Source organism: Sphaerodactylus townsendi, linkage group LG07 (genome assembly GCF_021028975.2).
Source record: "Sphaerodactylus townsendi isolate TG3544 linkage group LG07, MPM_Stown_v2.3, whole genome shotgun sequence".
Lineage (NCBI taxonomy): Eukaryota > Metazoa > Chordata > Lepidosauria > Squamata > Sphaerodactylidae > Sphaerodactylus > Sphaerodactylus townsendi.
In genome coordinates, this window is record NC_059431.1 from 84241841 (window position 1) to 84269084 (window position 27244).

General features: G+C 43.1%; 1 protein-coding gene across 1 annotated transcript; it reads left to right on the forward strand.

The window, feature by feature from the left end:
• LURAP1L (leucine rich adaptor protein 1 like) lies at nucleotides 1-26446 on the forward strand. The gene is made up of 2 exons (XM_048504519.1): nucleotides 1-740; nucleotides 25721-26446. Exons 1-2 carry the CDS (start codon nucleotides 489-491, stop codon nucleotides 26096-26098), a joined length of 630 nt encoding a protein of 209 aa, XP_048360476.1. The 5' UTR covers nucleotides 1-488; the 3' UTR covers nucleotides 26099-26446.
• The last annotated feature ends 798 nt before the right edge of the window (nucleotides 26447-27244 follow it).

The following is a 27244-nucleotide window of genomic DNA, read 5'->3' on the forward strand; positions in this document are numbered from 1 at the left end:
TATCCACATGGTCATCATTCGGTGCTCCCGTTCATACAGGACACTCATATGGGAGTGTCATACGGGGAGGGGGGTGCGGTCAACCCTTTTTTCCTGTCTGAGCTTTGCGGACGGTTGCTTGCCAAAGCCCCCGGCAGTAGTCCGACTCGCAACTTGGTTTGCTCGTTCGCCTATTTCCTGCAATAACACCTCCGCCCTCGCCGCCACCCCAGGGGCCGGAGTTTGCAATCCAAATAATGCTGCTGCCAGAAAGAGGCAGCGACTCTCTGGTTGCCTCTTGCGGCGGGTCACCTGGCCGGCTTGCAGCCTTTCCCCTCCCTTCCACCCCCACCTCTGACTGGCGCTGCTCGGGCGGATTACCTAAACTGGACTAACATGGAGAGGCTGGCGAGCGCCGGGCAGTGCGGCTGAAAGGGCTGGGAGCGCCTTGTCCTCCGCCGCCGCCGCTCGCGGCTCTTAATCCGAAAAGCCTTCGTGATCCAAAAGCCATGGAAGATTGCTGCCTGCCAGACCTGCGCGACATCGAGCTCAAGCTGGGGCGCAAAGTCCCCGAGAGCCTCGTGCGCTCCTTGCGAGGGGAGGAGCCGGTGGCCGGCAAGAGCGAAAAGGACCGCGAGCCGCCCGGCGGAAAACCTGGGCCCGCTCCCGCCGCCGGCTTCTCCCCCGCCGTGCTCCGTGGCAACAGCTCCAGCGCCCTGGAAAGGCTGGAGACCAAACTCCACCTCCTCCGGCAAGAAATGGTGAGTGCTGCTCTGAAAAACCCATGAGATCTGACCACTAGGTCTCACTCTGTGTTTGCACAGACGGTCTGCATGAAGCCCTTGTTGCCTCGCTCCTGTCGGGGAATGCTCGCCCGTGCAATTCTCTTGCAGCCTCCCTTTCTCCGTCACTCGACGAGCTTCATTTTTTCAGAGACCGGAACAGACTTTCCAACTGCCTCGTTTACGTTAGATAGGTTTCAATTCCAACTAGAGACACAGAAGCAACGCCAGGCCCGTAATCTCTTTCCGTGAAATAAAAAGAAACGTGCCTCTGAGCACATGCAAAATGCACCCCTCTTTGAAACGCCTGTCGGCTTCTTCTACGCCTGGCATTCGGCGCCGGCAAGACTTCCAGGTCATAGTAGTGGCTGCCAGACAACCTTGAGGCTTTCAACACTGATCTTAGATTATTCTCCCCCTCGCCCCGAATTATGAATTACTTTATTGAGTTGGGGATAGAGGTGGAATGATCTATCGGTATGTTGTTATACTTAGTTTGTGCCCCTATCAGGCATAGCAACTGCCTGATTTCAGACCATTTGTTGGCAGGTTAGTAGTTCAGTCCAGAATTGATAGGGCAGAAGAAAAACTACAGGCATCTTTTTGCTAAAACTGCACCGTTTCCGATTTTCGGGACCTGGGAGTGCTACAGGAAGTTCTTTTTACCGCCACGCCCTTTCAAAGCCCTAGATGCTAATTTGTCCCGGATGCTGCATACCTTTCTAAAGGTTGTCTGTCAATTCGTAGATATTTCAGCGTTGTCTTAGAAATGAGATTCTATCCAGAGCCTTGAATGCTGTGAAATTCTTCCCTTTTTCAAACATGTGTTTTGAAATAGGAGCTATGCCTTCACTATACAGGCTTGACACACGTTTTATCATACTCTGATCAGACTTCTTCCCATTTTTCCATTTTGGAATGCCCTTCCCAGGGCATTCCAAAATGGAAAAATAAAATATTGACAGAGGGAGATTGTTTCCATAAGTGAAATACTTTACAATGAAGGGAGCGGCCAACAGAATGTTTTGACATAGTTTGGAATTCATGTGTCATTGAACCTGAAAAGAGAGCCAACCCAACTTTTTTTTTAATTAATTAAGGCTTAAAAAAAATTAAGGTTTCAATTTGTATCTTGATCTAATTCTGTATACATTTGTAGTACCAAGGCTGAATCCTGGAATGTTTTGAAATAATAAAGTGCCACTGAGCACATGAAGAGTACCTTTGCCTTACAGTTAAACCTAGGGATACCAGCCTCCTGGTGGGACCTGGAGGACCCCTGGAATGACAGCTCATCTCCAGTCTATAGAGATCAATTTCCCTCAAGAAAATGGATGCTTTGAAGGGTATTTTACCCAACTTGTCCTCCTCAGGCATCAGATGGAAAATTGCTCTTCTGTAGTGCTCAGCCGGTCCAGGCAGTTTTTACCTGTGTGAATTCAGGGACACATGTCGTGTCATAAGGAGTGAGGTAATAAAAATATGTTATTAGTGGTGATGAGGCAGTTTCTTCTAAACAGAACTTACTTACGTTAGGAGAAAATACTACTGGAGCACCGCCATACAACCCGGAAAACCCACAACACCCTAGGGATTCCGGCCGTGAAAGCCTTCAACAATATATAGAACTTACTTAACAAGACCCTGAATATTTGGCGCACCAGGCCAGTTACATTGAAACTCACAAGTAACAGTACCAGAACTGCTTGAAAATGAGTTTGTGGGGGTTAAACTATAGGTTACTGCTTTAATTGATATAAAGAAAGGTATTCACCCCATTCCAGCAATCTGCACACAAAAATAATTTTGAAGCAGTTCTGAAGTGGAAATCTGACATGTCCTGAAACTTCAGTGTCTGTGTCATGATCCTGCAATCCTGAGCCCAATCTGGTGTTCATGAGTTGCAGCAGAAACCTCTGGCCTTATACAGATTCCGTCTCCTTCCCTTTTACCCTGTTCAGTCTATGAATTCAGTGTATACACTGTATTCTTGTCTCCAGTTCAGTGACTTAGCACAGGAAAGTAAGCAGAAACTGTAACTAGCTCATGGATTTAATTACTGACATATGTATTTATTGTTACTATTGGAGATATGTAGCAAGTTACAGTTCATAACGGTTAAAGCAGGAGTCATCTCTATGGACATTTTCAGAATTATGAAAACATCTAGCTGGAACCACCACAAAATAGCTATTGTGGAAAGACAGCAATCCATAAAATGATAGCCATGAGGTAAAGGGCCAGTTAGAAGATAGTTTGAGGTCTCAGGCCAGGAGCTTCCCTGTAATGGTCACATGTATCTGCAAATGTCTACATCAGGTTGATACAAAAGTGATGCTTCTTGGGCTTTTCTCAAGCACCTTCTGCTGCTAATTAAGATGGTAGAGAGGAGGGATTGGCTGTTTGCTTTGAGATAGAAGGACGTGGGTACCAGGAAACAGATAATCAAATATCATGGTACACATACCCATACTTGAGATCATGGTGTTGCAGTGTTGTCAAGGGACAGCCAGGCAAAATCCCTAATGAAGCAATTTGGGTGACTTTGGGCAGTCACCCATTCTGAACAGATTGTTTAAAACATCTAACAGACATTTTAAAAAATAACAGTTTCGTCTTTCTTTCCCTCCTGTACAGCACAGGAAAATAAAGTGTTTTGGGCCAAAACAGTTCTTTTTTCCCGCCTGCCCCCTGATGGAGCTGGTCAATTTTGTTGCGCCCTCCATTTTGTGCTGCTGCAGAGATCCTACGTGCAGCCAGCCAGTTGCTGAAGGTTTCCCACAGAGGTTTCCTCTGCTTGGAGATACCTGCAGAAGCCTATCGAGGAGAAATAATGCCTGGGGCAACACCTCCTCCAGGCACCCCTTCACCCCCCTGCATAAGGGGGTGGGGCTTAGGGGTGGATGCAGGCCTTGGTTGGAGCCCTGCCCACCTGCCTCTCTGCAGGTTGGCTCCTGTCGTCCCCAGGGCCTGGGTAGGGCAAGGTCGGCCAGCATGGAGGCCGGTGGGGGTGGGGCTTGGGATTGGAGGGCTTGGATTGTGCCCGCCCCCACCTCTTTGTAGGCCGACTCCTGTCATCCCTAGGATCTGGGGGCAAAAGCCAGCCTGCATAGGGGCAGGGCTTGGGGGCGGGGGGCCTCAAACTGAGCCCTGCCTCCCTGCCTCTTTGCAAGCCGACTCCTGTTGTCCCCAGGGCCTGGGGGCAAAAGCCAGCCTGCATGGAGGCTGGGGGACAGGGCTTGGCAGTGGGTGGCCCAGGGGGGTGCTGTGGCCACCTACCGCAGAGCCCCGCCCACTTGCCTCCCTGCAGGTATGCTGCTGGGGCACACGCCATTTCATTATGGGGGGGCACTCAGCATGACTGAAAGGTGTGTGCCCGGGGACATGGGTTAAAATGTCCATAACGACAACTCCTGCTTTAACCATTATGCACTGTAACTTGCCACATATCTTCAACGCTAAGAAAAATAGCTAGAATTTGGAAAGGGCACGGTAGATAAGACTATTAGAGTCATGGAAAAAACAAAGCCGGACCCAAAATTTGAGAGTGCTCCATCAGGCCCTTGTTTCCTGCCTCTAGATGTTGTTCTGCCTCTAGACAGAGCTGCATATGGTACACAGTGGGGGACCCCAAATAGCTTATAGATAAATTGGGATTGGATTCGCTCCAAAGAAATATGCCAGGTGTCGATCCATAGGGGAATCCCATAAAGTAGTTGTTGAGACACCTTAGCGTTGAACACCCTAAGGGCTGCTGGTATAAATCTGCCCCCCTTAGAGAAAAAGAATTTTGCAACAGTGGCAAGAATAGTTTTGCAGCCGTCTCCCTATGCTTGATCCAGCTAGCTTCATGGTGAAAATTAATACCCAGATATTTATAAAACTTGACCTGCTCCATGGTATCATTGTCCAGGTACAGTCATACACACTTACTATATATTCTGTTATTTGCAATATACCAAGATGTCATTATATGCTCTGTGGCAACTCCATCAGGGTATACACTCCTGCTCTTGTTGACATAACTTCTCTTGCCCTGAGATGGAAGGAGTTAAGAACTTCATTAAGAAATTAGTTAAGAACTTTCAGTTCAGCATTCTAAACTTCTAGAACTTAAGAAATCAGAGGCCAAAGTGATGAATTAGTTGTTCATTAAGCAAATAATCCATGTATTACTCAACTATTGTTTCTTCCTTGTGAAGTCTTAATAGGAACTGTTATGGGGGAAAGATATTCCATCTCAATACCTAAACGGGAGGAAATACAAAATGAGCAATTGCAAAATGGTTCATATTTTGAAAGTCCTTCATAATTTCTCCTTTGTAATAATGAGGCATGATTATTAGAGCCAATGTTTCCTTGTAGAAACTAAAAACCAATGAATAACAGAACCGTGAGTCTAAACTTTGCCCAAAGCAATTTTGGTTCTCCCTTGGACAAAGAAGTGCATTAGATCAGAATGTAAACATTTGGTTGTTTTGGAATATGTAGACTAGTTCAATTCTTTTATCAATAACATGGTGTTTGCATTTTGAAATTGTGCCCAATGTGTGAATTTATGTTCATTTGTACCATGTTCCCTGACCTGTTCTCTACTGTGCCCTGAATTAATCCAGAAAAGATTGGTGCTTGATTCACTTGGAATTGGTGGAAAGGTGTTGGAATTTGCACTCATGGACCAGCTTTGTTGTTGGAAGAGAAACTGGTTGGTGCAGTGGCCAAGAGTCCTTCTGTCATCTGCATCTGGTTCATTTACTCTCACCCTTCAGTGGATCTGCCTAAGCAGCGGTTGGAAAACTGTAATGTGACCTACATCGAGCTTCCTTTGAAGACAAAGCTTCAGCTAATTCAGAATGTGGGAGCTCAACAGTTGTTGTCCTAATTGGCAGGCATAGATCATGCCTTTCTTAAAACAGCCATATTAGCTGCCAGTTAGTTTCTGAGTTCAATTCAAAATGCGGTTTTGACCTTTAAATCCCTTCACAACCTGGGATCCAAATGCCTGAAAGTCTGCCTCCTGTAGGTCCCCATGTGTCAGCTACAATCCTCAACTTGCCATCTATTGGCTGGTTCCCCACGTAAGATAGTCTGCCCAGAATCAGCTGCAGTCTGACCCTTCTCACAGTCTGTGGAATGATTTTCCTGAAGGTAGGGTTGCCAACCTATAGGTGGTGGCATGGTATGGTTAAGAGTGGGGGACTCTAATCTGGAGAATGGGGTTTGATTCCCCAGTCCCCTACATGAGCGGCAGACTCTTATCTGGCGAACTGGATTTGTTTTCCCTCTCTTACACATGAAGCATGCTGGGTGACATTGAACTAGTCACAGTTCTCTCAGAACTCTCTCAGCCCCACCTACCTCACAATGTCTCTGTTGTGGGGAGAGGAAGGGAAAGGAGTTTGTAAGACACTTTCAGACTCCTTATAGGAGAGAATGGTGGGGCATAAATCCAAATTCTTCTTCACTATCATCAGAGACAGCAATCATTTTAGCTAAAGAAAATGGCCAGTTCCTCCCTTCCCCCATCCCACCCTCCTCAGGTTTCACCCCTTAAATGTCCACACATTTTCCAACCTGAAGCTGGCAACCCTACCTTGAAGAGATGTGGGGGCTCTTTGGAAATCTTCAGGAGGCACCTCAAGGCTATTCTATTGGCCACGGTTTTTATGGCAGTATAAACTTCAGGGATCTCTTGTGGAGAAGGGAGTTATTTTTAACAATATTTGTTGTATAGCAAAGAGCTAGGATTAGGGTCATTTGACATCTCATTTTGTTGGTTTAAACTGTGATGAAAGGCAAGATATAAACATTTTAATTAGTAAATTAATGTAGAATTATAAATTGGTCAGTCTAATATCCTCAGTGTTTGGAAGGAAAAAATGTCCATTATAATAGTAACATTTATATAGCATATATTGTTTATATAGTTTCCATATGCATCTATTTATTACATCAGCTTTGTACAGTATAATTATGTCCATATTTCAGATAAGGAGAACCTGAGAAAGAATGTGGCAAAAACAAGACTTGAACGAGGAAGTTTTTGACCAAAGAACATTTACTTTGATACTAAAAAATAAAAATCTAACAATAGGAACTTTGGTTTAGCAGGTCTTTTCACTTTTGAAGAAAAAATTTTGGTATCTTATATATGTGATACCACAAGAGCAGCTGAGTTCCCAAAACAGTTTCCACACCTCTCATCTTCTACAGCCCGTCCGCCTCTTGATAAGCTGTTCCAAAGCAGGGGACTCTTGGGGATAGAACAGAAAAAAGTACAGAGGCTGTATTTCAAGTGAGAATTGCATTCTGCTCATGCAAAGGAGCCTTGGTATCCAACACTGTGCTTTTAGATATTTAGCATGCTTTAATTACGTTTATTTTGCATTGGCCCTTTCTTAAGATGTCATAATTTGGATGCTGTCAGGCCAAACCACATATACATAATTGTGTTTCGTGTACAGAGATATGTTGATCATTGAAGATGGCCTCATTATGTTTCTCCAGAACTTGATGCTTATACAAATTATTGTTCCAGCAGCCTGCTTGAACTGCTCTAGTCAACCAGATTCCTTAATTGCATAATTAAGTATTCCCACAAAAGAAGTTATAGACTCAGCACCCTGAGCGTTCCCACACGTGAAGGGGAAACCCACATTTTTTTAACTGCATAGTGAAGAAAGTGAAGAATATTCAACTGTGAAATAAAGCAAAACCATAATGGTGGGGAACGGAGAGATGGATTGGCAATTTCCTGAAACAAACTGGGATAAATTTCTTCTATCTGCTTCCTGAACTCTTTAAAAGGCAGGGGCATATCAATAGAAAACAGTGCCTAGACCAAGCACTGGAAACCCCTCGCTCCCACTCCCTCACCTGCAGCCTAGCTGGGTCCAGCATTCAACTGCATATACCACCTTTGAAGTGGACTTCAGAGGTGGTGTGGGCAGTTCAGCACTGAACCCACCAGGCAGAGCCCACAGTTTATAGCTCAGCCCAGCCAGGCCAAGCCTAGTATAGAACAGTGGGCTTGGCCTGGTCAGGTCCAGCTTTATTCTGCTGGCTCCACTTCTAAAGTCCATGTGACTTCAGAAGCAAAGCTTTGGAGGTAGAACCAGCAATATAAAGCTGAACCTAGCCAGGCTTTAAACTATGGACTCCATCTCCAACATCCATGTTGATGTTGAAAACAGAGTCTGAAGTATAAAGCTGAACCTGTCCAGGGCAGAGTGGAATTCTTGGTGCAAAGGGAAACAGTTGGTCAGTAGTGCCTCCATCAAGTGATGCCCAGATCATGCACCCTGGCTGCCCATCCTCTATTTTAAGAACCTGCCCCTTCTCAACCTTTCAACCTAGTAATGAAGAGAAAGAAATATATTCTATTACGTTTACTCATTATGCATGTCAAATGAGAGTCTTCCCTGATTCTCTAATATAGGAGTCCCCACCCTTTTTTGAGCCTGTGGACAGATTTGGAATTCTTGATGCAGCACAGTGGGCACAGGAACAAAATCACTGCTACAGGAGGCTGAGCCAGCCACAAAATCATTGCCACAGCTTAACTTCAGTAACCTGGTACAGATCTTTGTGCTGTGGTGACAGCTGCTGCCAAAGCAATATTCAAAGAAATCGGCACAGCCCTATCTGATCCCACTCACTTCCTACAAACACTTGGTAGAACCAGGAAATGTTTCACCAATAGTTACCATGGCACCCACAGACACCATGTTGTGGACTCCTGCTTTAAGGGACCTGTCAGTGCTGGACTTTAAGAGGGCCCCTAGGCTATTTCACTCGTGATGTCCTTCCCAATCCCGCATCCTCACGACTAGAGGAAGATGGGGTCCACAAAATGGGGTCCACTTCAGCGAAGTCCTGGAAGGACAAAATCAGATCAGAAATCAATGCTAGTGTTATTGGCATAGGATAGTATTATTCTGAAATGGAATGAAAGGAAAATTAATTGGTTAGAGACTGCAGTGCATTATGACAGCATGTGTAAGAAAGGTGATGATAGTGTCAAAAATATTATACGCCTTGGCTGGAGCCCTCCTAGCTTTTGAGGCCTCAGGTTTTAGCCTGCAAAGCCTATAGGTAAATCTGGCGCAGTTAGGCCAACCCTGCTCTAAGTTATGCATATAGTCATTTGTTCCAATGATGTAAAGCCATAGCATACGCCTACATCAGAGTGATCCTTAACAGAAAAACAGTTCTATTAATATTACTGCCAAAGGTTTGTTTTTTTATTTAACCCATTTTTAAAATCCATTACCTTCTACTGACAATGGAAAAACCACTTTGGAAAAGAACGATATATGAATAATAGCACATAATCACTCATTTGTTTAACAGATTAAAAATCCTTGTGAATGCATTTAATTGCTGTTTAATAGAGAAAAAGAAAAAGGATTGATTTTATATTCATGCAAGTTCAACACTATGCTATCAATAAGTTGGCATTCCAGTTGTCTGTTCATTAATGTTAAGCAAAACATTTAGATTAGTTTCGTAGTGGAAGTTTATAAGCTGATTATTATTGATTATTATTAATCAGATTGCTGATAATGGGCTAAGTGCCTGGGAAACCTCTCATAAAGTTGTCTGCCTAGCTAAACAGTTCTCAATTTATCCATGAAAGAAGGATCTAAACAGATACATGTGAAACCAATAAGGCATAGCTGCTGACTTTGATGTGGATGCTAGGATGGAGGACTTTAGACAATTCTGTCCTTTTGAAGATGGTGGAAAGGAAGGGTCTTTGTCAACCCCCTCCCCAACTTGGATTTTTTGCTGGGTTTTAATATAGTTTCCTTGTAGGCTCTTAGTCTGTTGTGGATTTTGAGTAATAGTTACTATTTTGTTGATTCTGATATCTTAATCATTATGGGAAACAGTCCCTAGAATGAACACTAAAAAAACACCAACAGGATATGAATAAATACTGGGATCGGATGTGTGCCACAAGCTCCTAAGGAATGTAGACTTGTTCACAGTCCCAGTTTTACATATGCTGTCTATGTAAGCTCACATTCTGAGCAGCACATATGATGTCACCTCCTCATAAAGCCAATTCCGCCAATCCAAAAAAAAGAAGGGGAAAGGCTGTGGAAGCTCAAAGTATTGTCTGTACTGTTGGCAAAACATGTTAATTGTATACATGGTCTGGCAGGTACATCCAGACTTACCACCCCATTACATGTACAGATATTCCTGATCTGACACTGTGAGAACCAGAATTGTAAGACACTGTTAGATTCAGTTTGGAATATACTGGGAATCGTTTCTGGTAACCAGCGTATGATTTTATTCAAAATGAATTAATATGAGCAAAGGAAACATAACAAGATCCGCCAGTCATTCAAAAGCAACTTACCAGGCCTGTAAAGAGAGAGGAAGAGGTCAGTAAAGTGTGTCTTGGAACTCTGTGTGTCTTGGCTCTCTGAAACCATAACTAAACATAACATAAACTTCTGAACATCACAGAATCCTCTGGAGTTTATGGTCAGAACTTTCTGTGTGTTGCTTAGCAGAAGAGAAATAGCTGTACGGAACAGTATACCATGGAGCATCCCGAATGGTAATGTTGTGCCCTGCTTGATGCTTTTGGATCAGTGGCCACAGAGGAGGATCCAGAGCAGACTGATGCATCAATCATCTTTTGTTTTTCTACTTCATTTATTTCTCACACAAACATACAGTGCCAGTACAGTGGTTTTGGAGACAGGTGATCCAGGTGACAGCATGAAGTGCAGAGCTTGGGGGCTGCCTGTACACTCAGCTATTGCTTTGATTGCAGTAACAAATGGTACAAACCAAAGACTTTGGCTAGCATTCTTTTACCTTCTGTGAGAGCCCTGTGGCACAGAGTGGTAAGCTGCAGTACTGCAGTCAAAGCTCTGCTCATGAACTGAGTTTGATCCTGGTGGAAGTCAGTTTCAGGTAGACAGCTCAAAGTTGAATATCCATCTTGCTGGAGGCAAAGGGTAGGGAAACCACCATGTAAACATAGGTTGCCTAGTAAACATTATGATATGACATCACCCCATGAGTCAGTAATGACCTGATGCTTACATACCTTTGTAAGAGGTAACATTAATACTTCTACTGGTGATGCACAATTTCTTGTGTGTAACATGTTTCATTTATTCTTAAAATTATAACAGCTTAAGAGGAAATAAATTTGCTTTTATCTGCTTATACACAGCATGAACAAAAGTAGATTGGCAGATGCTAGGGTGTTGTTTTGTTGACTTCTGCGACACGGTTGAATCATGAAAGCAAACGGTGCATCAATCATGAAATGGGATAAAAATGCAATAAAAAATAAGGTATTTGAACCAGTGGAGGGCCAGAGGTGCATTTTATTTCTCGCTGGCTCTGTGGGATGAAGATTTGCCGGTTTCTGTAGTTCTCACTTTCCAGGGGCAAAATGCTTGGCCAATGCAGGCCTCTGCTTGCACAGCAGCAGCTGAACTATGATTGTCAGGTTATTGTTCAGCAGCTGCTGAACTACTGGATTGTCAGGCTGCCTCCCAATCAGTGCTGCCCACCCACAGTCATAAACTGTTTTGTCAGCTTTGGGCTGTCCTAGGCTATGTAATTCTCATGTACAGGGAACAACACTTTTTTTTTAAACTCTCCAATTAAGTTAAGTATATATGCATCCAAATCTATTTTTAAACCTTAATTCAACTGTTTCTCATGACCCAACTGAATGCTCTTTTGATCATAAGACTACAGTGCAAGGCTGTAAACCAATTAGATTAAGAGGGATCAGCAGCTCAGGATCCTTGCTTACCTACCCAAATTCAGGCATGAGCCAGAGTTGGCTTATTCATGCTGCACATGTTGTATTGCATCACCTCCACCATGACACCGAGGAACCAGTAGAAGAAACTGTTTATATCAGGACAAGTGTGGATGATGTGGAGGTCTCAAGGGCATCCTCTGAAAGTTAATGTTAACCAAGTTCACTTGGGGTAATCCTGCTCAGGACAGATGACCAGAATGCATCCTCATGAATCTATCATATACCCTCCACTGTCAAATTTTCTGACACCAGCAGCCACCAGACCCTGACCTAAATGTTTACACTTGTACTATCAGGTCTGGCTAAATCAATAAGTTTATATTAGGAATTTGTTAAGATTGCGTCTCCTTTTCCAGCCAAGGGGAGCGTGTATCACTTTATCTGAAAATCTCACACTGCTACACATGCATCAGTGGCAGTTGATGCGTAAAGTGTGGAACTTCTTTAAGTGTTTTCAGGATGGGTCACTCTGCTCCTGCATATGAAGTGGCTGGTTAAGCATTGCAGTTTGTAGTTTGATACTTGCAGGAATGAAAAAAAAACTGCCACCAGAAGATAAGTGATGTCCAATAGTGCTTACAACCGGCCCACACAACGTTGGGTGCAGACCTTCCTTATCTTTTTGCCACACTAAATTCCAGACACTCTGTTGAAATAACAACTAAGGTACATCTAAGCCCATTGAAAGGGCAGGTGAGGATGAGAGAACTCTTTATCTGTATTCCTACATCCATGTTGTTTCTCTCTCCGTGGATTCAGACACATGGGTGAAGTTCACACCAATTTCTCTGGCTTGTTACTGCTAACTGTGCTCCATAGCCTGCCTGCAGCATAGTGCGAATTAGTAGGCCTGTAGTAGCTTCAGTGAGGAGACATAGAACTATATGAGGTGGGGATAAAAACAGATTTTTAAAAATGAAAGCCTGAAAAAGAATAAACTGGAGAACTGGGAGATACAGAAGGCCTGTGAAGTTAGGACAGAGAAAAAGAGGTAACAGAGGTGGGTGGAGATAGAATGATAGTGCCAAGAAAAGAACAGCATGGGAGATAAAATGAGTGAGGTCCAAAGAATTCTGAAGGGAGGTAGAAGAGGGAACAGCTGAGAAATTTGGCTTCCTGGCTGGGAAAGCAAAAGGGGGCCATTGAGCAGTACAGGTGCAGGCCAATTACAATTCAGATGAGAAAGCTTGTTATAAGATAGAAAGTATGGAGGGGTTGATGCAGTAGGTTAAGGGAGACCCAAAGTAGTGCAGAGATTTCTGTGCCAAAGGGTGCAGAGAAATGGCATTCTCTGAGAATGTGGAAGCAAGAAAATATGATATTAAAATGGGAACAAAAGCACCCTCCATGAGTTAGGAAAAATACAATAATGGTCCTCAGAATGATTCAAATTGTGCACTTCAGATTTATATCATGACAGTTTTTAGGACAGGGCTCCCCCCCACCCCCTGCTTTTTGAGCCTGTGAGCTCCTTTGGAATTCTGACATAGATTGATGGGTGCAGCTAAAAAAATGGCTTCCATAGGAGGTGGAGCCAACCATCAATGTCAGGGAGTGAGGTTATAATTAACACTAATAGTAACTCTTCAACATTTCAGGCACAAGTTCTTTTTAACAGGATGCTTTTAAAATGAATATACTGTTTTAAAATATCTTCTTATGCACTCACAACTCACCTTCCATCAAGCAGTGAAGATCCTTGTGTTTTAGTAGCAGCTGCTGCCAAAACAGTGTTTTTAAAAATCTGTACAGCCAATCAGATCCCCAAGCCCTGCTAGCCTAAATCCCTGCCCACTTCCTAAAAACACTTCACAGGTGCCAGAAAAGGTGACAGTGGGCCCCATAATCCCAAGGGCTCCTGGTTTAGGACCTCGCCAAGCTATGTGTGTGTGCATACACACACACACACACACACACACACACACGCCTTTAAAGTTGGCAATGTTAAGATTTTCTTTTAATCCTAGTCTGCTTCTTTATGAAAAACAGGATTGCTGGGCCAGATCCAGAAACCTTGCTTTTACATTTAACAATGCCAGGGTAGCAATGTCATTTACTGCAGTTATGTCCCCAGGCCTATTGCTTAGAGCACCAGTTTTCCTAACCTTCTCTTGCATCTGTGATAACAAAGGAAAGAGAGAGAAAAAGGGGCATCTGGCTAGGAGATATTGACCTCCTGCAATATATTTACTGTTAAAGCTGCAAAGTATAGTTGCCAATAAGCTGGAAAGGATTGTATTAGACAGTTAAGGCATGGTGCCAGTTTCTTCAGGAACTATGTGAACATCTTAAATGTCCATTGACTAACATGACAGGATCTCAATGAACATATTATCATGGATAATGCCTTTCATATATCCGACAGACTAGTCTAGTGAATAAGGCAAACCAGAGAAACACAGAGAGCCCACCTTTATTAAATTATTTTACTGACATCCAGACTGGAATACCAGTGTGTTAATTTTTTGCCCAAATGTTTCTGCCGTTATGGTTGAAACTGTAGGATAGTTTGGTGGAACTGTCACAGGGTATGGTACAAACATGGGGAGGGTTTGCATTGAATTTTATGTGCCTGGCACAAACATCACTAAGTATTTAGCAGAACAGAAGAGCTAAACATGATGCAATGTTTCTGAATAAATATTAATTTAGAATAGACAAGCGAGTTTGAGATTATCACAGCCGTATTCTGTTTAATGAAGTGAGATCTGACTAGGGAAATTTGATGATGCAATAAAGTATGTTAGTCTTTATGGTGCCACTGGACTCCCTGACTTATTTAATCTTATTCTAGGTATACTCAGGAATAAATTCTGTGTTGTACAATCAGAATTACTGCTAAGTAAGGCTATAATCCTTAACATGCTTAGTAAGGAGAAAGTCCCATTGAATGTAATTGAACTTATAAATATGTTATATTTGTACTGCACATGCATTTATGATCTGAATACAAGTTGGATAATATTAATATAGATCAGTGAAGTCAAATAAGCATTTTTTTCTTTCTGCTTGTGTATTTTATTAATACAAATAGTAATGTTTGTGTATGTCTCTGTGTCATCAGAAAACAGTGACATAGATATAGATTTTTTATAGGGGGTGTTCGGGGCAAAGCCATGCCCCCACCCAGCCCTGAGGGCGTGGCCACATTTTCCTAAGCCATGACCCTGGCCTCAGTGCTTATAAAAGCAGCTCTCCAAGGCCAGAGATAGCAGACTCCCCTGCCCTGCCTGCCCTGCACCATCCCTCCCCGCCCCCCACCAGCTGGGCTCCCAGCTGGTAGCCGAAAGTCTCTTCTCCCTCCCCTCCAGGAAGATGGGTAGCTAGGGAAAATGGAGCCCGGTGCAAAACCTGAGGTTTGCACCCCCCCCCCCCATGGGCGGCTGCTGTGATGCTGAAATCCACCCCTAAACAGCATCACTTTCAAGTCACCAGTAGCTATGTTGCAAATTTGGTGCTTCTGCCCTAAAAAATAGCCCTCCAGAGTCCCAAAAAGGTTCTCCAGAGCCTTTAATAGTGACAAAGTAGCAGGGTGGGGGTGGAGTTAAAGTTTAAATCCCCATGATACCTGGGATGGACTGAAGTGTGGGGTTTTTTGTTCTTTTAATAGGGCATTTCTTCCTGTGCTGGGGATATTGGAATATTGGGGATATTGGAATGATTCTTGAAAAAGCTGGGGATATTGGAATAATCCTTGAAAAAGCCAACCGGGGGGCGGGGGGCCCCTTTTTAGGATTGGGATTTTTCTCTACAGTTAAAAGGTGCTATTTTTGGTTTGGATGTTCTGAATCATATCCCTGCTCCTGATTCTTCTTCTGCAACCACAGTTCTGTTGAGGAAAGGAATCTATTTCATCCCTTTGTCCTTCCACCCCAGTCCACTGACCTGCATGGTTGTTCTTCAGCAAGGATTTTGTACCCTAGAAATAATCTTTGAGAGGACTGAAAGGGCTACAGGAATTAACATGAGAGAACTCGAGTTTGGCTTCTGTTCTTGGCTGGTTGGATACACACCAGCAATGGTAGTTGTAAGTTTGCAGTTACCTCCATGGAATCCAGTGTTCTGGATTTGCCTTCCATGTAACAGGGTAAGCACATCTTGAACCATTCATTCATTTGGATTCCTTGTAACTTTCCCTGTGAAAAGCAGCAATACACCTCCAACCACAGATGCTTCACACCAGAAACTGCAGATCAGATATTGCTGCTTGCAAAAAATGGATATGCATAATCTAAATGTGCTTAATAATTAGTTCAGATTTCTCCTGGTTGCTGGTGCATTACAATCTTACAGTCTATTTCTGCAATATCTCATAAGGCAACCAAGGTAAGTGTTGATCCTCACTGCAGAAAATCCAAGTCAGTAATGGGAAAAATGTTACAAATAATGTAATTTATGGTTACTGTTCACATTCTGTGTTTCAAGGATTCTTCTTTGTAAGGTTTGGAAACAGTAGACTATATTCCACATAAAACAAACCTAACTCATCCATAAAAATAAAATTATGTGATATGTGAGGTAAGAAACATTTTTCCATGTATATAACAGAAATAATGAAAACAATAGGACAGAAAAATAAAATGTTATCTTTTTGACATCCTGTGCATGTGAGAGGCAATAATATGGGGTGTGATCTAGCCAATTTATGAATCCCATTGATTTGAATGAATTTTAGATCACTCCCATTGAAAACAAGGGGACTCTAGTATTTAATACTTTGCACTCACAGTTCATTTTAATGCATAAAAGTGATTGAAACTAATATTCTTTCTGATTTGCAAGGTTCTGTCATAAGGACATGAGGAAAAGAAGTAGGGATTGTAGGACAGAGTAACCACAAATCAGCATTCCAAAACAAATAGCTGGGGACCAAGTTTGCATTTGTTTGTTAGCTTTCCAACATTGCTCTATGAGTTGTCTTGAACATCCAAACATCATGAAATCAGCCTTGACTGTCTTGGTCCTTACAGGCAAAGTCTTGAAGTAACATTTCTGTTAGCCTGAAGTTGTCTCATCTTGCTTTGTTCTGATGGATGGTAAAACCCCAGCATAACTTTCTATATCCTTCCATTCTCACAAAAGCACCTATCAGCAGTTATCTCAAACTCCATTATTTTGGTTATGCCAATGTAGTATATTTACGTAAAGACTGGGTTATGCACCAGGGAGGTTCTCAGTTTGAATCTTATATCTACCATGATTTTGCAAAGGTGGTCTTATTCCATGACTTGGTAATTGGGGCATGTGGTTTGTATGCTGAAGTCCAATCCATGGGATGTCCAGTTGAAGATGTAAAAAAACACCCTTTCTCTGCCTGACATCCTGGAGAGCTAGGGTGTGTGGACAATACTGGGCCTAATTATGCACTATGTCCATAGTTTATCATCATGTAAAACTGTGACCACTTGAGCATTCACATGGGATAAAAAGAGATTGCTGCTCATGCCTCTGATTCATAAATAAGGACACTGTAGACATTATGTATTCATTGTATACAAATTGAGTCTAGTCAGTTTTCTTCTATAAAAACACATCTGCTGAGCTGTAATTTATATGGTTGTTAAGCAGAATGGGGTTCTTTTGTTAATTCATATTAACTTAATTTATTTGGGCATAACTGTTTACTCCTGCGGTTACAATGGCAATAATTCAGCCACCGGGTCCATACAACCACCTTTAGAATGACCATTTTATAACTTTTCTTTTGTATCATAAATCACCCACAGGGACATTGATCCTGTCTGAAAGAAGTAACTTTTGTTTTACAAGGGAGTGAGTGTCAGGCAGCATGTAGGAGGGGAGAACGGGGGGGGGGGGGGGTTTTTGCTGGATTAGCTTTTCTGCAGAGTGCACAATTGGCAATATGTTAGACATGCTAAGTCCTGATGAAAGAGATGCATGTTGAGAATGTGACAGGACATTTAGGTCTCCTTGATTTCAAAAGGAATTAAGTGTACTTTAGCCTTCTCCTTCACTTATGCTGGTGATGATTTAGGATCAGGCTGTTCAGCTCTTTAATGAATCCCTAAGCAATATGAGAAACTCCAGGTCACAATACAGTTCCTCCCACAATGGTATCGCAGCTGCTAGAAACTGGGCCATTGCTAGGGTGGAGACAGGCTGCGTGTTGGTGCATCTTTGGTAGCTGGTATTTCTCAAGTTACATTAACAGCATGAGAAGCAGCACCTATGTCACCATCATACTCTAAGAAGGGCTTTTAGGTTGCCCTCTTGCTCTGATATAGCTGCTATGGTTTTTTGAAAGTGAAGCCCAGACTATGATTTGCTAAAAAAAGGCAATAGAACTAAGAACCAGACAACATGTGACGCTGGAGATCAATGGTCAGATCTGCCAACATCTCCATTAGGTTCTAGAGAAGGGAGGGGGACTTTGGATCAGGACTCTGGCTGTGGAGTGAGGGGCACATCTTTCCTCCACGAGACCCTGAAAGAAATCAGAGAGGCTTTCTGATGCTATTTTCTGATGCTTGCAGATGGGGGAGATAAGGCAGCATTTCTTTCCCTTTTTTCCCCACCTTTCCTTTCAGGGCTAATAGCAATTTGTCTGAGGCCCATTTCTGTCAGTGAAATGGAGGTGGGGGTGGGGGATAGGACCAGTGGTGGGATTCAGCAGGTTCGCACCACTTTGGCAGAACCGGTTGTTAAAATGGCGCTTGTAAACAATCAGTTGTTAAATTATTTGAATTCCACCACTGGATAGGACTGTGGCTGAATAGTAAAGCATCTGGTTTGCATATGGAACACCGCAGTGTCAGTCCCTAGCATCTCCACTGAAAAGTATCTGATGATGGAAAAGACTTTTTTCTGAGATCCTGAAGAGTCACTGTCAGGCCCCTTCCGCACGGAGGCGGAAGGGGTTGGGTCGGCGTAATCCACGCCGACCCGACGACGCTGGGAACCGGCTGGGACAATGGCGCCACGGAGCGCCATCACCCGGCCGACCCAGCTTGTCCCTGGCCCTCCGGCACATCACCGAGGCCTGGAGACACGCCCCTCCCGGCCCTGTGCATCTGTTTGAGCGTGCCGGAGGGCCAGGGACGCGCCGGAGGGCCAGGGACCAGGTAAGTGACGGGTGGGAGTGGGGGGGAGGGCGCCTTGGAGCCACTGCCGTTTGCACAACAGCGGCTCCAAGCCGGCATTTCCCAACAACCTCGCTCCCCGAGCAAGGTTGGGAAATGCCGGCTTTGCGCCGGTCGGGTGGCGCAAGGGCGGCGCAGCTGCAAAGCAGCTGCGCCCCCTGTGCGAATGGCTCCCTGGGGACAGCGTTTTTGCCGTCCCCAGGCCACCATATTCCGCCTGTGCGGAAGGGGCCTCAGTGAAAGATGATACAGTAGCCGGTGGTACGGCATGACACAACAGAAGGCAGCTTCCTGTGTTTAGGCAGGTTTCTCCTCCCTACTGCTTCAATACTAGAGACCTGATCCAATTGTCTCCCAAGCTGGGGGTTGGGGGATGACTTGCATGACCATCCCCCAATTGATCATTTATCAGGGCAGTTTGGCCATCTATGTGCATATTGAGATTCCTAAGATTCCTGCAACCACAAAGGATTGTTGATAGCAATTCTTTATATCTGACCATCAGAGGTAAGAGGGGGAAAGCAAAATTCCTGACCAGCATATCTGAAAGGCATCCCTTAGGGAGCGTTGCCCCACCCCCCACCCCCCATGGTACAATACTAGGGACACTTGATGTTCATCTCTGAAGCAAGCAAATCTATCTCTGGCCCCCCCCCCCCCCCCCCCCCGTTTGAAACACAGGTAGAAGATACTTCCCTGCTATTTCCCACTCGTGTTGGGACTTGCAGGTCCTGTTCAGCTCATCCACCCAGACGTTGAACGTGTTGGCTAAGTGTGAGAGTCATGCACGATGGCCCACTTCCAGATCTTGCATGCCTCCTTGCACAACACCAAAAAGCCTGTGGTATCCTGCATCTTGATGTAGAACTTGGCCACCATGTTGTCTGTGGCAATGAGCACTTCCCTGCTTTGAAGCAGACCTGCAAAAGAGATCAGTGCATATCTGATCACTCTCAGTTCCAACAAATTAACGTGCAACGTGGTTTCATGTTGGGACCAAAGCCCCTGAACTTCAAAACCTTGGCAGTGTGTCCCACACCCCATTAGTGAGACATCCATGGTAACCAGAACCAAAGGAGCTGGGGTCCCTAGGGGCACCCATACCAGCAAGTAACTGTTCTCTTGCCACCATTTCAGTAAACATAAGACATAGGGGGTATAGATAACCTATACCACTGGGGGCCTACACTGATACAAACTGTCCTGACAAACCAATTTTGCAGGGGGCTCATTCGAAGCCTGGCAAAGTGCACTGTGGACATAGCTGGGGCCATTAAGCATAAAAACTTCGGAATGGTCACTTTCTGAAAGAGCAAATCAGATTCTGAATGGCTCTTGCCAAGGTGACAGGGAGAATTGCCTTTCTTGCTTCTGAGTCCAGAGTAGTCCCTACAAGCTCTATTCTGCTGAGGCCTGCATTTTGGACTTAGCCATATTTACCATCTCCTAACTCGTCCCCAGACTCCAATTCATGCAAAATCAATGGTGCAGACCTGGACGATGCAGATGTAGACTGACCCTATCGAGTGCAGCTTCTTGTTGCTGTCTCTGATGGAAAAGGGCGAGGCCCTGGGGCATCAACCATTGCCACAAGCCTGCATAGGGAAGGGTGTATTACCTGACCCCAGGGGTGGAGGTATGTAACTCTACACCCCAAAAGGCTGCTGAGGGTAATTTGGCTGGTAGTCCTGAGCACCCCAGTCCATAGTTTCCTCCAAGGTGGAGGGATACTGCAAGTCCCCCAAGGAAAGGGACGAGGTCATTGGTTTTCATCACCTTCTATGATAGCCAGGAAGGTTCAGGTCTGCTGCCCAAGGGAGTACCCTCAGCACATTCTAGCTCTGGCATTTCACTCCAGAGAGGGAGATTAAAGATGAGATGTAGGGGTCGACTCCTTTTTCAAAGGGGTTGCCCATCTATGTGGTGGGGTTTTCTCGTCCTGGTGGCTTGAGGGTATTATAAGACTCTCAGGGGAGCTCAGGGGAGGGTATTATAGGACTCTCAGGGTATTATAGGACTCTCAGGGGGGTGAGGGTCACTCCACCATCAAGGGTGATGTGCTCTTAGATTCCGACCTCGTGAGGTGCCTGATCTTCATTTGCATCTTTTTTGGTGGCACAGAAGACAGCCCTGAAGCGTCGTTGGCAGTAGAGATGAAAGGCCCAGATGCACCTTCTCCAGTGGGTTGAATCCCCTTGGTATGGACAGCTGCCTTTGTGTGACTCTCTTTTTCCACACCTTGCTGGAAAATCTGCCACATGCCTTACATGAAGCACACAAATGACTTTCTCCAAGACAGGCTACACATTCCTTGTTGTCTTCCGACGGAGCAAGGGAGGAGCCACAAGAGCAGCAAGTCTTCATGGGCACCCTTTTGTCTTTTGTAAGAAAGGCACCTCAAGTTCTCCGGAGAACTAGCTATGCCATTAGGAAAAGAAAAATGTAAATAACACAAGAACTACGCTAACTGGCAGTGTACTAAGTGAAAGAACACTAACTATAAAGAAATTATAGTCAGAATAGAACAAAGACAGCTAGGCACAACTAACTCTCAAAAACACAACCATTCCTCATGGCAGCAAACAGAGTTCTGGAGGAACGGAGTGCGCTCCTCTTTCCTAGTCACATGCCATGGGCAGGGAAGGCAAATAGCCCAGGCCTTGACTGAGGGAGGGGAGCACTCACCTAACAGCTATGAGCTTAAAATGCTAACTAAATATGCTCTGTGACTGGCCTGCATCAGTGCAGTCCCAAGTGTACAGAGGCCATGATGATGAGCATAAAGTTCCCCATCATCTAGTTAGAAGCATACTGCAAGCATGTGATGCATGTGATGGTTCTGCAGAAACTCAGAAAAGGAAAAGCAGTATCAGCAACATCCAGATTTCCAAGAATCAGCTTTAATTGTAACGGGGGAAATGATTTCTAGCCCTTTTTGTTTGGGAATCTTAAAAGTGTAGGCCTAGTATGGTAACATTTCTGAAGCTAGATTACTTTAGTGTCTTTTTTTCCTCCCTTCTCATGGCTGGTAGAATCAAAACTGTGGTTGCCAAAACTTCTAAAAACCCAGCATAAATTATGCAAAAAATAAACTTGTGTTTCAGTGATCAATTTATATAGTTTTCATAAATACAGTCTTTTTTTTGGTCTAAAATTTTCATTTTTAAAAGCAAAAGCTAATGAGGTGCATCAGTTTCTAACATGCATCATCCCATTCTTAGTTTAGGTGTTGGATGTGCCTTTTGGGGAAATTACTAACTGTGGTCACGTATAACAATCTACCCAAGTATGTCATTACAAATGGAAGGAAATTTGATAGTGTTGTAATAACAGCCCTTGAGGCTTGGGTGGCTATTTCTAATTATTATTTCATTTGCTATGTATTATTGCTCAGCACATGGAAGGTCATTTATAGATGAGTAGAGAAGGGTGCATCTTTAATTACTGAGGTATTACGATTCTAACATAATGATATGTTGGAAATGTAATTAGTGTTATGTTTGGCACTACTACTGAGCACATTTCAGGATCCACTTGCTCCTAGTACTTGTGATGCTATATAGCTGATAATTTAAAATTAATGTTCGGAGAAAAAGGAGCTACATGAAAATGACCAAGAGAGCTTGAAAATGTGAACTAATGTTAGTGACTGCAATATAGACTATTTTGAATTCCAGAGAGTTCACATTTTGGGTGACTTATCAAGGCAATCCTAAGCAGAGTTTTACCATTCTAAATGTATTGGGATTAAAAGGGTGTGAGTCTGTTTAAGAGTCAGTGGTTCTGCAACTGTGACAATATTATTATTACTATTATTTGTTAAACTTGATAAACCGCCCACCCCCGAAGGGCTCTGGGCGGTGTACAACAAAACAACAACTAAAACAATAGTGCACAATAAATAAATAATAAATAATTAAAATAGCAGCAACCTAATCTAATAAGACAAAACTGATAAGACTAATGATGCTTAACCTGTGTTCCTGAACATTTGCCCTCTGGGATATACCTGTCGATTTGATCAAGTAATGGTGATTCATGTAGACCTGAAAGGGGCCATGATCTTTCACCCGTACCTATCTGCTCTAAAAACTTTCCTAGTGTATTGGCTGATGTGATGCATGTTGCAATATAGAATGAAGGGAAGGGATTGTTGAAGGGGCAGGGAACCATTTAGGGCAGCAAGGGTTGTGAGGAAGGAGGACTGATAATACAGAGGACAAAGGTTGGCCATGGATATTGTAGGGAACAGCAGTTATGATGAATGCGAGAAGCATGTAAGCAGAGGTGTAGTAGAACAGATACGGGAATTGTGGAGAAAGAGGAAGAATGCAGCAGTTCTTTGGCCCACTGTCAAAAGCCATTCATGTAAACCACCAGAGCAATATTCTTTTTAAAAAATAAGTGTGTAATTCAGGCTATTTTGATAGACTTGAGATTTTGAAGAATCTGTGGAAAGAATTATATGCAAAGAAAAAAAAGAGGCTTGCCAAAGCAAGATAAAGAGCTCACTTCCTCAGAGTCTGGAATTTTTTTCCTCAGTTCACTGTGGGTGAACAATGCAGATGTTATTTTCAAATATAGAAAAACAAGGACTTAGGGCAAAGTATAAAAGGCTATAATACACAATAGGTTGTATTCATTTTTGTAAATCTCTTCCTCAACTAAAACTACATTTGACCATCAGCATGTTTCCAACAGTTCTCTGTTCAGACTAAATCCATTAAAACCATTCTATGATATTTGCCATTATTTAAAATAAATAAATATAGATAGATAAATAGATAAATAGATAGAGATATAGAGATAGAGATATAAATATGTATGTATGTATCTATATCTATATATCTATATCTCGAGATAGATAGATAGATAGATAGATAGATAGATAGATAGATAGATAGATAGATAGATAGATAGATAGATAGATAGATAGATAGATAGATAGATAGATAGATAGATAGATAGATAGATAGATAGATAGATAGATAGATAGATAGATAGATAGATTTATTAGCTAGTGCAGTGATTCCTAACCTTTTTGGTATGGTGACTCACAAATCCAAATTTCCTTAGTATGGTTGCCCACTTTAAAAAACAGACCCATACACAAATTAGTAAAACTGCAAAAAGCCTGGGAACCATTTGCACAGGCTTTGTGATCCACTTTTGCATTTGAACTCACAGTTTGGGAGATGGTAAGCTAGTGTTCATTTTTAATGGATCTTAGTTCTCATACGCTGGAGGGGGAAGTGATTTTAGTTTGGTCAACAATGCATGTTAAAAATATTGAAAAACTCTCCCCAGATGTTTTTTTTAATAATGCTATAAAATTAATTCTGCAGATTTAAAGGTTATATCCTCAAATGTTTGGCTCACCCACCATTAAATGAACATAGAAGCCCAATGGTGCAGAGTGCTTAGTTGCAACACTGTAGTCCAAGCACTGCTTATGTCCTGAGTAGCAGACTCAAGGTTAACTAAGTCTTCCACTCTTCCAAGGTAATAGAATGAGCACCCAGCTTGCTGGGGGTGAAGTGTAGACAACTGGGGAAGACAACAGTAAGCCCTATTGTAAACATAATCTGCCTAGTAAATATTGTGATGTGACATCATCCCATGGGTCAGTAATAACCTGGTGCTTGCACAGGGGCTACCATTATCTTTACATGGTGGCACTGTAGCCTTCACATTGGATTGCATCCTATCATTCCACTCAACTAAGTGTAGAGCCTTCCTCCAGCACCAGGTCTCATTATCCAGAGGAAAATACTCTTCCATCAGCAAAAGCTGAGATGAAAAGCATCACCCTTAGCTGAGTTCAGTGGCATACCACCCATAGGGACATGAGGTTACCCATGTCCCTGGGTGCCTGCCTTTTGGTCACATGGGGAGGGTTCTAGGCACTGGCCAGGTCCCTGCACCCAGCCTCTCCCACGGCGCAGCAACCTGGCTGGTGCCCAGTGGCTCACCTCGTAACAGGGCACCCAAGGCCAAGCTGAACCACGTGGCCGGGAAGCCTCCCCCACCCCCGCTGGAGAATGGCGCCCGAGGTTGGTCAGGTGGACTCTGCAGCTGCAGGCCTGCTCCTGCATTCCCTGGCCTGGGTTGGGAAATTCCTGAAGATTTCGAAACAGTGCCTGTGGAGGGTGGATGAAGCTCAGCAGAGATGTGATGTCAAAAGAGTCTGCCCAGTGAAGCTGCCATGTTCTCCAAGGGAATGGATCCCTGTAATCTGGATATCTATTGGAAATCCTGTTTCAGATATATTATTAGCTTCCAATTAGTATCTTGAAAATTTTGAGTACATTGTTCCAGTAATTATCCTTGAGTGTTTAAACTTACGCTTTATTGGCCCAGTGGACTTAGTATAATATTAATTTCACCCTTGGTCTAATTCTGCCTCTCTTTATGCTAATGAGAATTGAACATCCACAGAAAACAGAGTTAATTAGGCACATCCTCGGGGACTTTGAAAAGCCTACTCTGCCTCATTCCTGACATATTGCAAATAGTAATGATACTCTCACAGCATGGGCAGAGCCACTGTTGTCTTTATCTTGCTACAAGTATTTTAAGTGTCATGTTCAGCCTCTCATTGGCAGCTACATTTAACTAAGTCATTTTTAGAATCCCATCAACAGCAATATCTAGGGATCAGATTAACATAATTCATGGGTAAAAAGTTTAATGTTCCCTTTGAAAGACTTTGGTCTCATAAAACTGGATTATTCATTTATTTGGTTATTTGAGTAATTACAGCCTGCCTTTTAGGAAACTTTCAAGATGCTTTCTCCCTCTTTGCAATAGAACTGTGAACTAAAACAACTACAACGGAATATCACTGGCAGCAAACAAAATGGTTATTAAAAGGCCAGGCCAATGAGATTAATTTTACCATGCACTTGACAAAAAAAAAGGTATCAAGTCATTATCTGGGAAGAATATTCCCAGCCAAGGTGCACTAACTCAGAATTCTTCTAACTCAGGGTATGTGTGTTTGTGTATGTATCTTTAATACGGTACACTGGTTGTTTTTTCACATGCAGGTTGATCTCCGAGCCACCGATGTCAAGCTCATGCGCCAGCTGCTGGTCATCAATGAAAGCATTGAATCAATCAAGTGGATGATGGAAGAGAAAGGGGCCATCACCAGCAGAGGCAGCAGCCTGAGTGGCAGCCTCTGCAGCCTGCTGGAAAGTCAAGAGACCTCTTTGAGAGGCAGCTACAACAGTTTGCAGGACGGTAGTGACGGACTGGATGGCATCTCCGTGGGGAGTTATCTGGACACTTTGGCAGATGATATCCCTGGACGACACACACCTTCAGACATGGACCAGTTCAGTGACTGTTCTTTTATAGATGACTTACAGTCCCTACATAAATACCCCAAGCTTGAATCTGATGAATACTACTGTTTTGGTTAATTATAGAAGAAGAAGTTTCATGAGGGACGAACATGCACTTGTATTTATGATTCCATGTGCTGCTATTTGTGTTAAGCATTTTTAAAGCACCTTTAGAAAGGACAACCAATTTTAATTCTGCTTTAGCATTCTCTTTCTGTGTTGCTCCTAGATTCCTTTTCCCTCCTGATTTTTTTACCTTCCTAATTTATTGCTGTGATTTTTCTTCTCTTTAATAATATTACTTTCTACCAATTTTTACAAAAATGAAGGTGAGGGAAATTAACGATCTTGAATACAAAGTGCAGGAATGAAATTTTATTAAATTCTGCATCTGACTTACAATAAAACACTTCCTATTATCTGTTATTTGCAGGTAATAATTCTTGGCTAGTTCATTTAAGATCTCATTGGAATTAGAAAAGTAAACTTTTTGAAAGCTAACTTGAAATTAAGGAAATTCCTCCACTGTGGCGGATTGGTTGATTTTTGATGCTCACAGGTTAAAAGGAAAAAATCACAGAATCCTCCAAACTCAATAAAACCACTGCATGCATTTAGAAAAATGATATAATTCAGAGAGGGAAGGATACTGCAGAGGGAAGGATACTGCAACTGTACCACTTAAGGAAAAAACTATTTGCACTCACAAATGTAACTCATCAGGGAAAAGGCTGAACATTTCCCCTGATGTGCTTGCTTTCTACATGAATGGATTTTAATATGGATATTCGAAAATGCAGTGTATTATGTGAAATCTAAATCAAAGCTGTACAATATACTTGTACAGGTTTTTAATTTATACATTGCTCTAATGTCAGGTGTTTCCCTCCCCCCAGGAAGTAAAGTCTTGCCCTGCTGCAGAAAACTGGTTGCTCTTACCAGCTTCACTAACAGGCCATTTAAAGCCCTGGGGCTCTATCCACTCTTGTTTCTTTGGCCCTCTTCCTACATAGCCTGTAGTTCTGAGGTGTCATAAGTGGCTTTCAATTATCTTTATCTCATTTACAAGACACATACAGCCAGATTTACAGGAAACCTTACATTGCTTGTCTTCATTAGTTAAATATATGGAGAATATTCTTTTTTTCATATTTTTAAGATTGTTTTCAGTCTTGCAGCACGGAGCCTCATGTATCTCTGCTTAGGAAAAGATACGGATTATCC

Excerpts from the sequence above, each read along its gene's own strand:
- LURAP1L (XM_048504519.1), top strand. The coding sequence starts at position 489 with ATGGAAGATTGCTGCCTGCCAGACCTGCGCGACATCGAGCTCAAGCTG. Across the intron at positions 741-25,720 it reads ACCTCCTCCGGCAAGAAATG|GTTGATCTCCGAGCCACCGA; the intron begins GTGAGTGCTGCT and ends TTTCACATGCAG.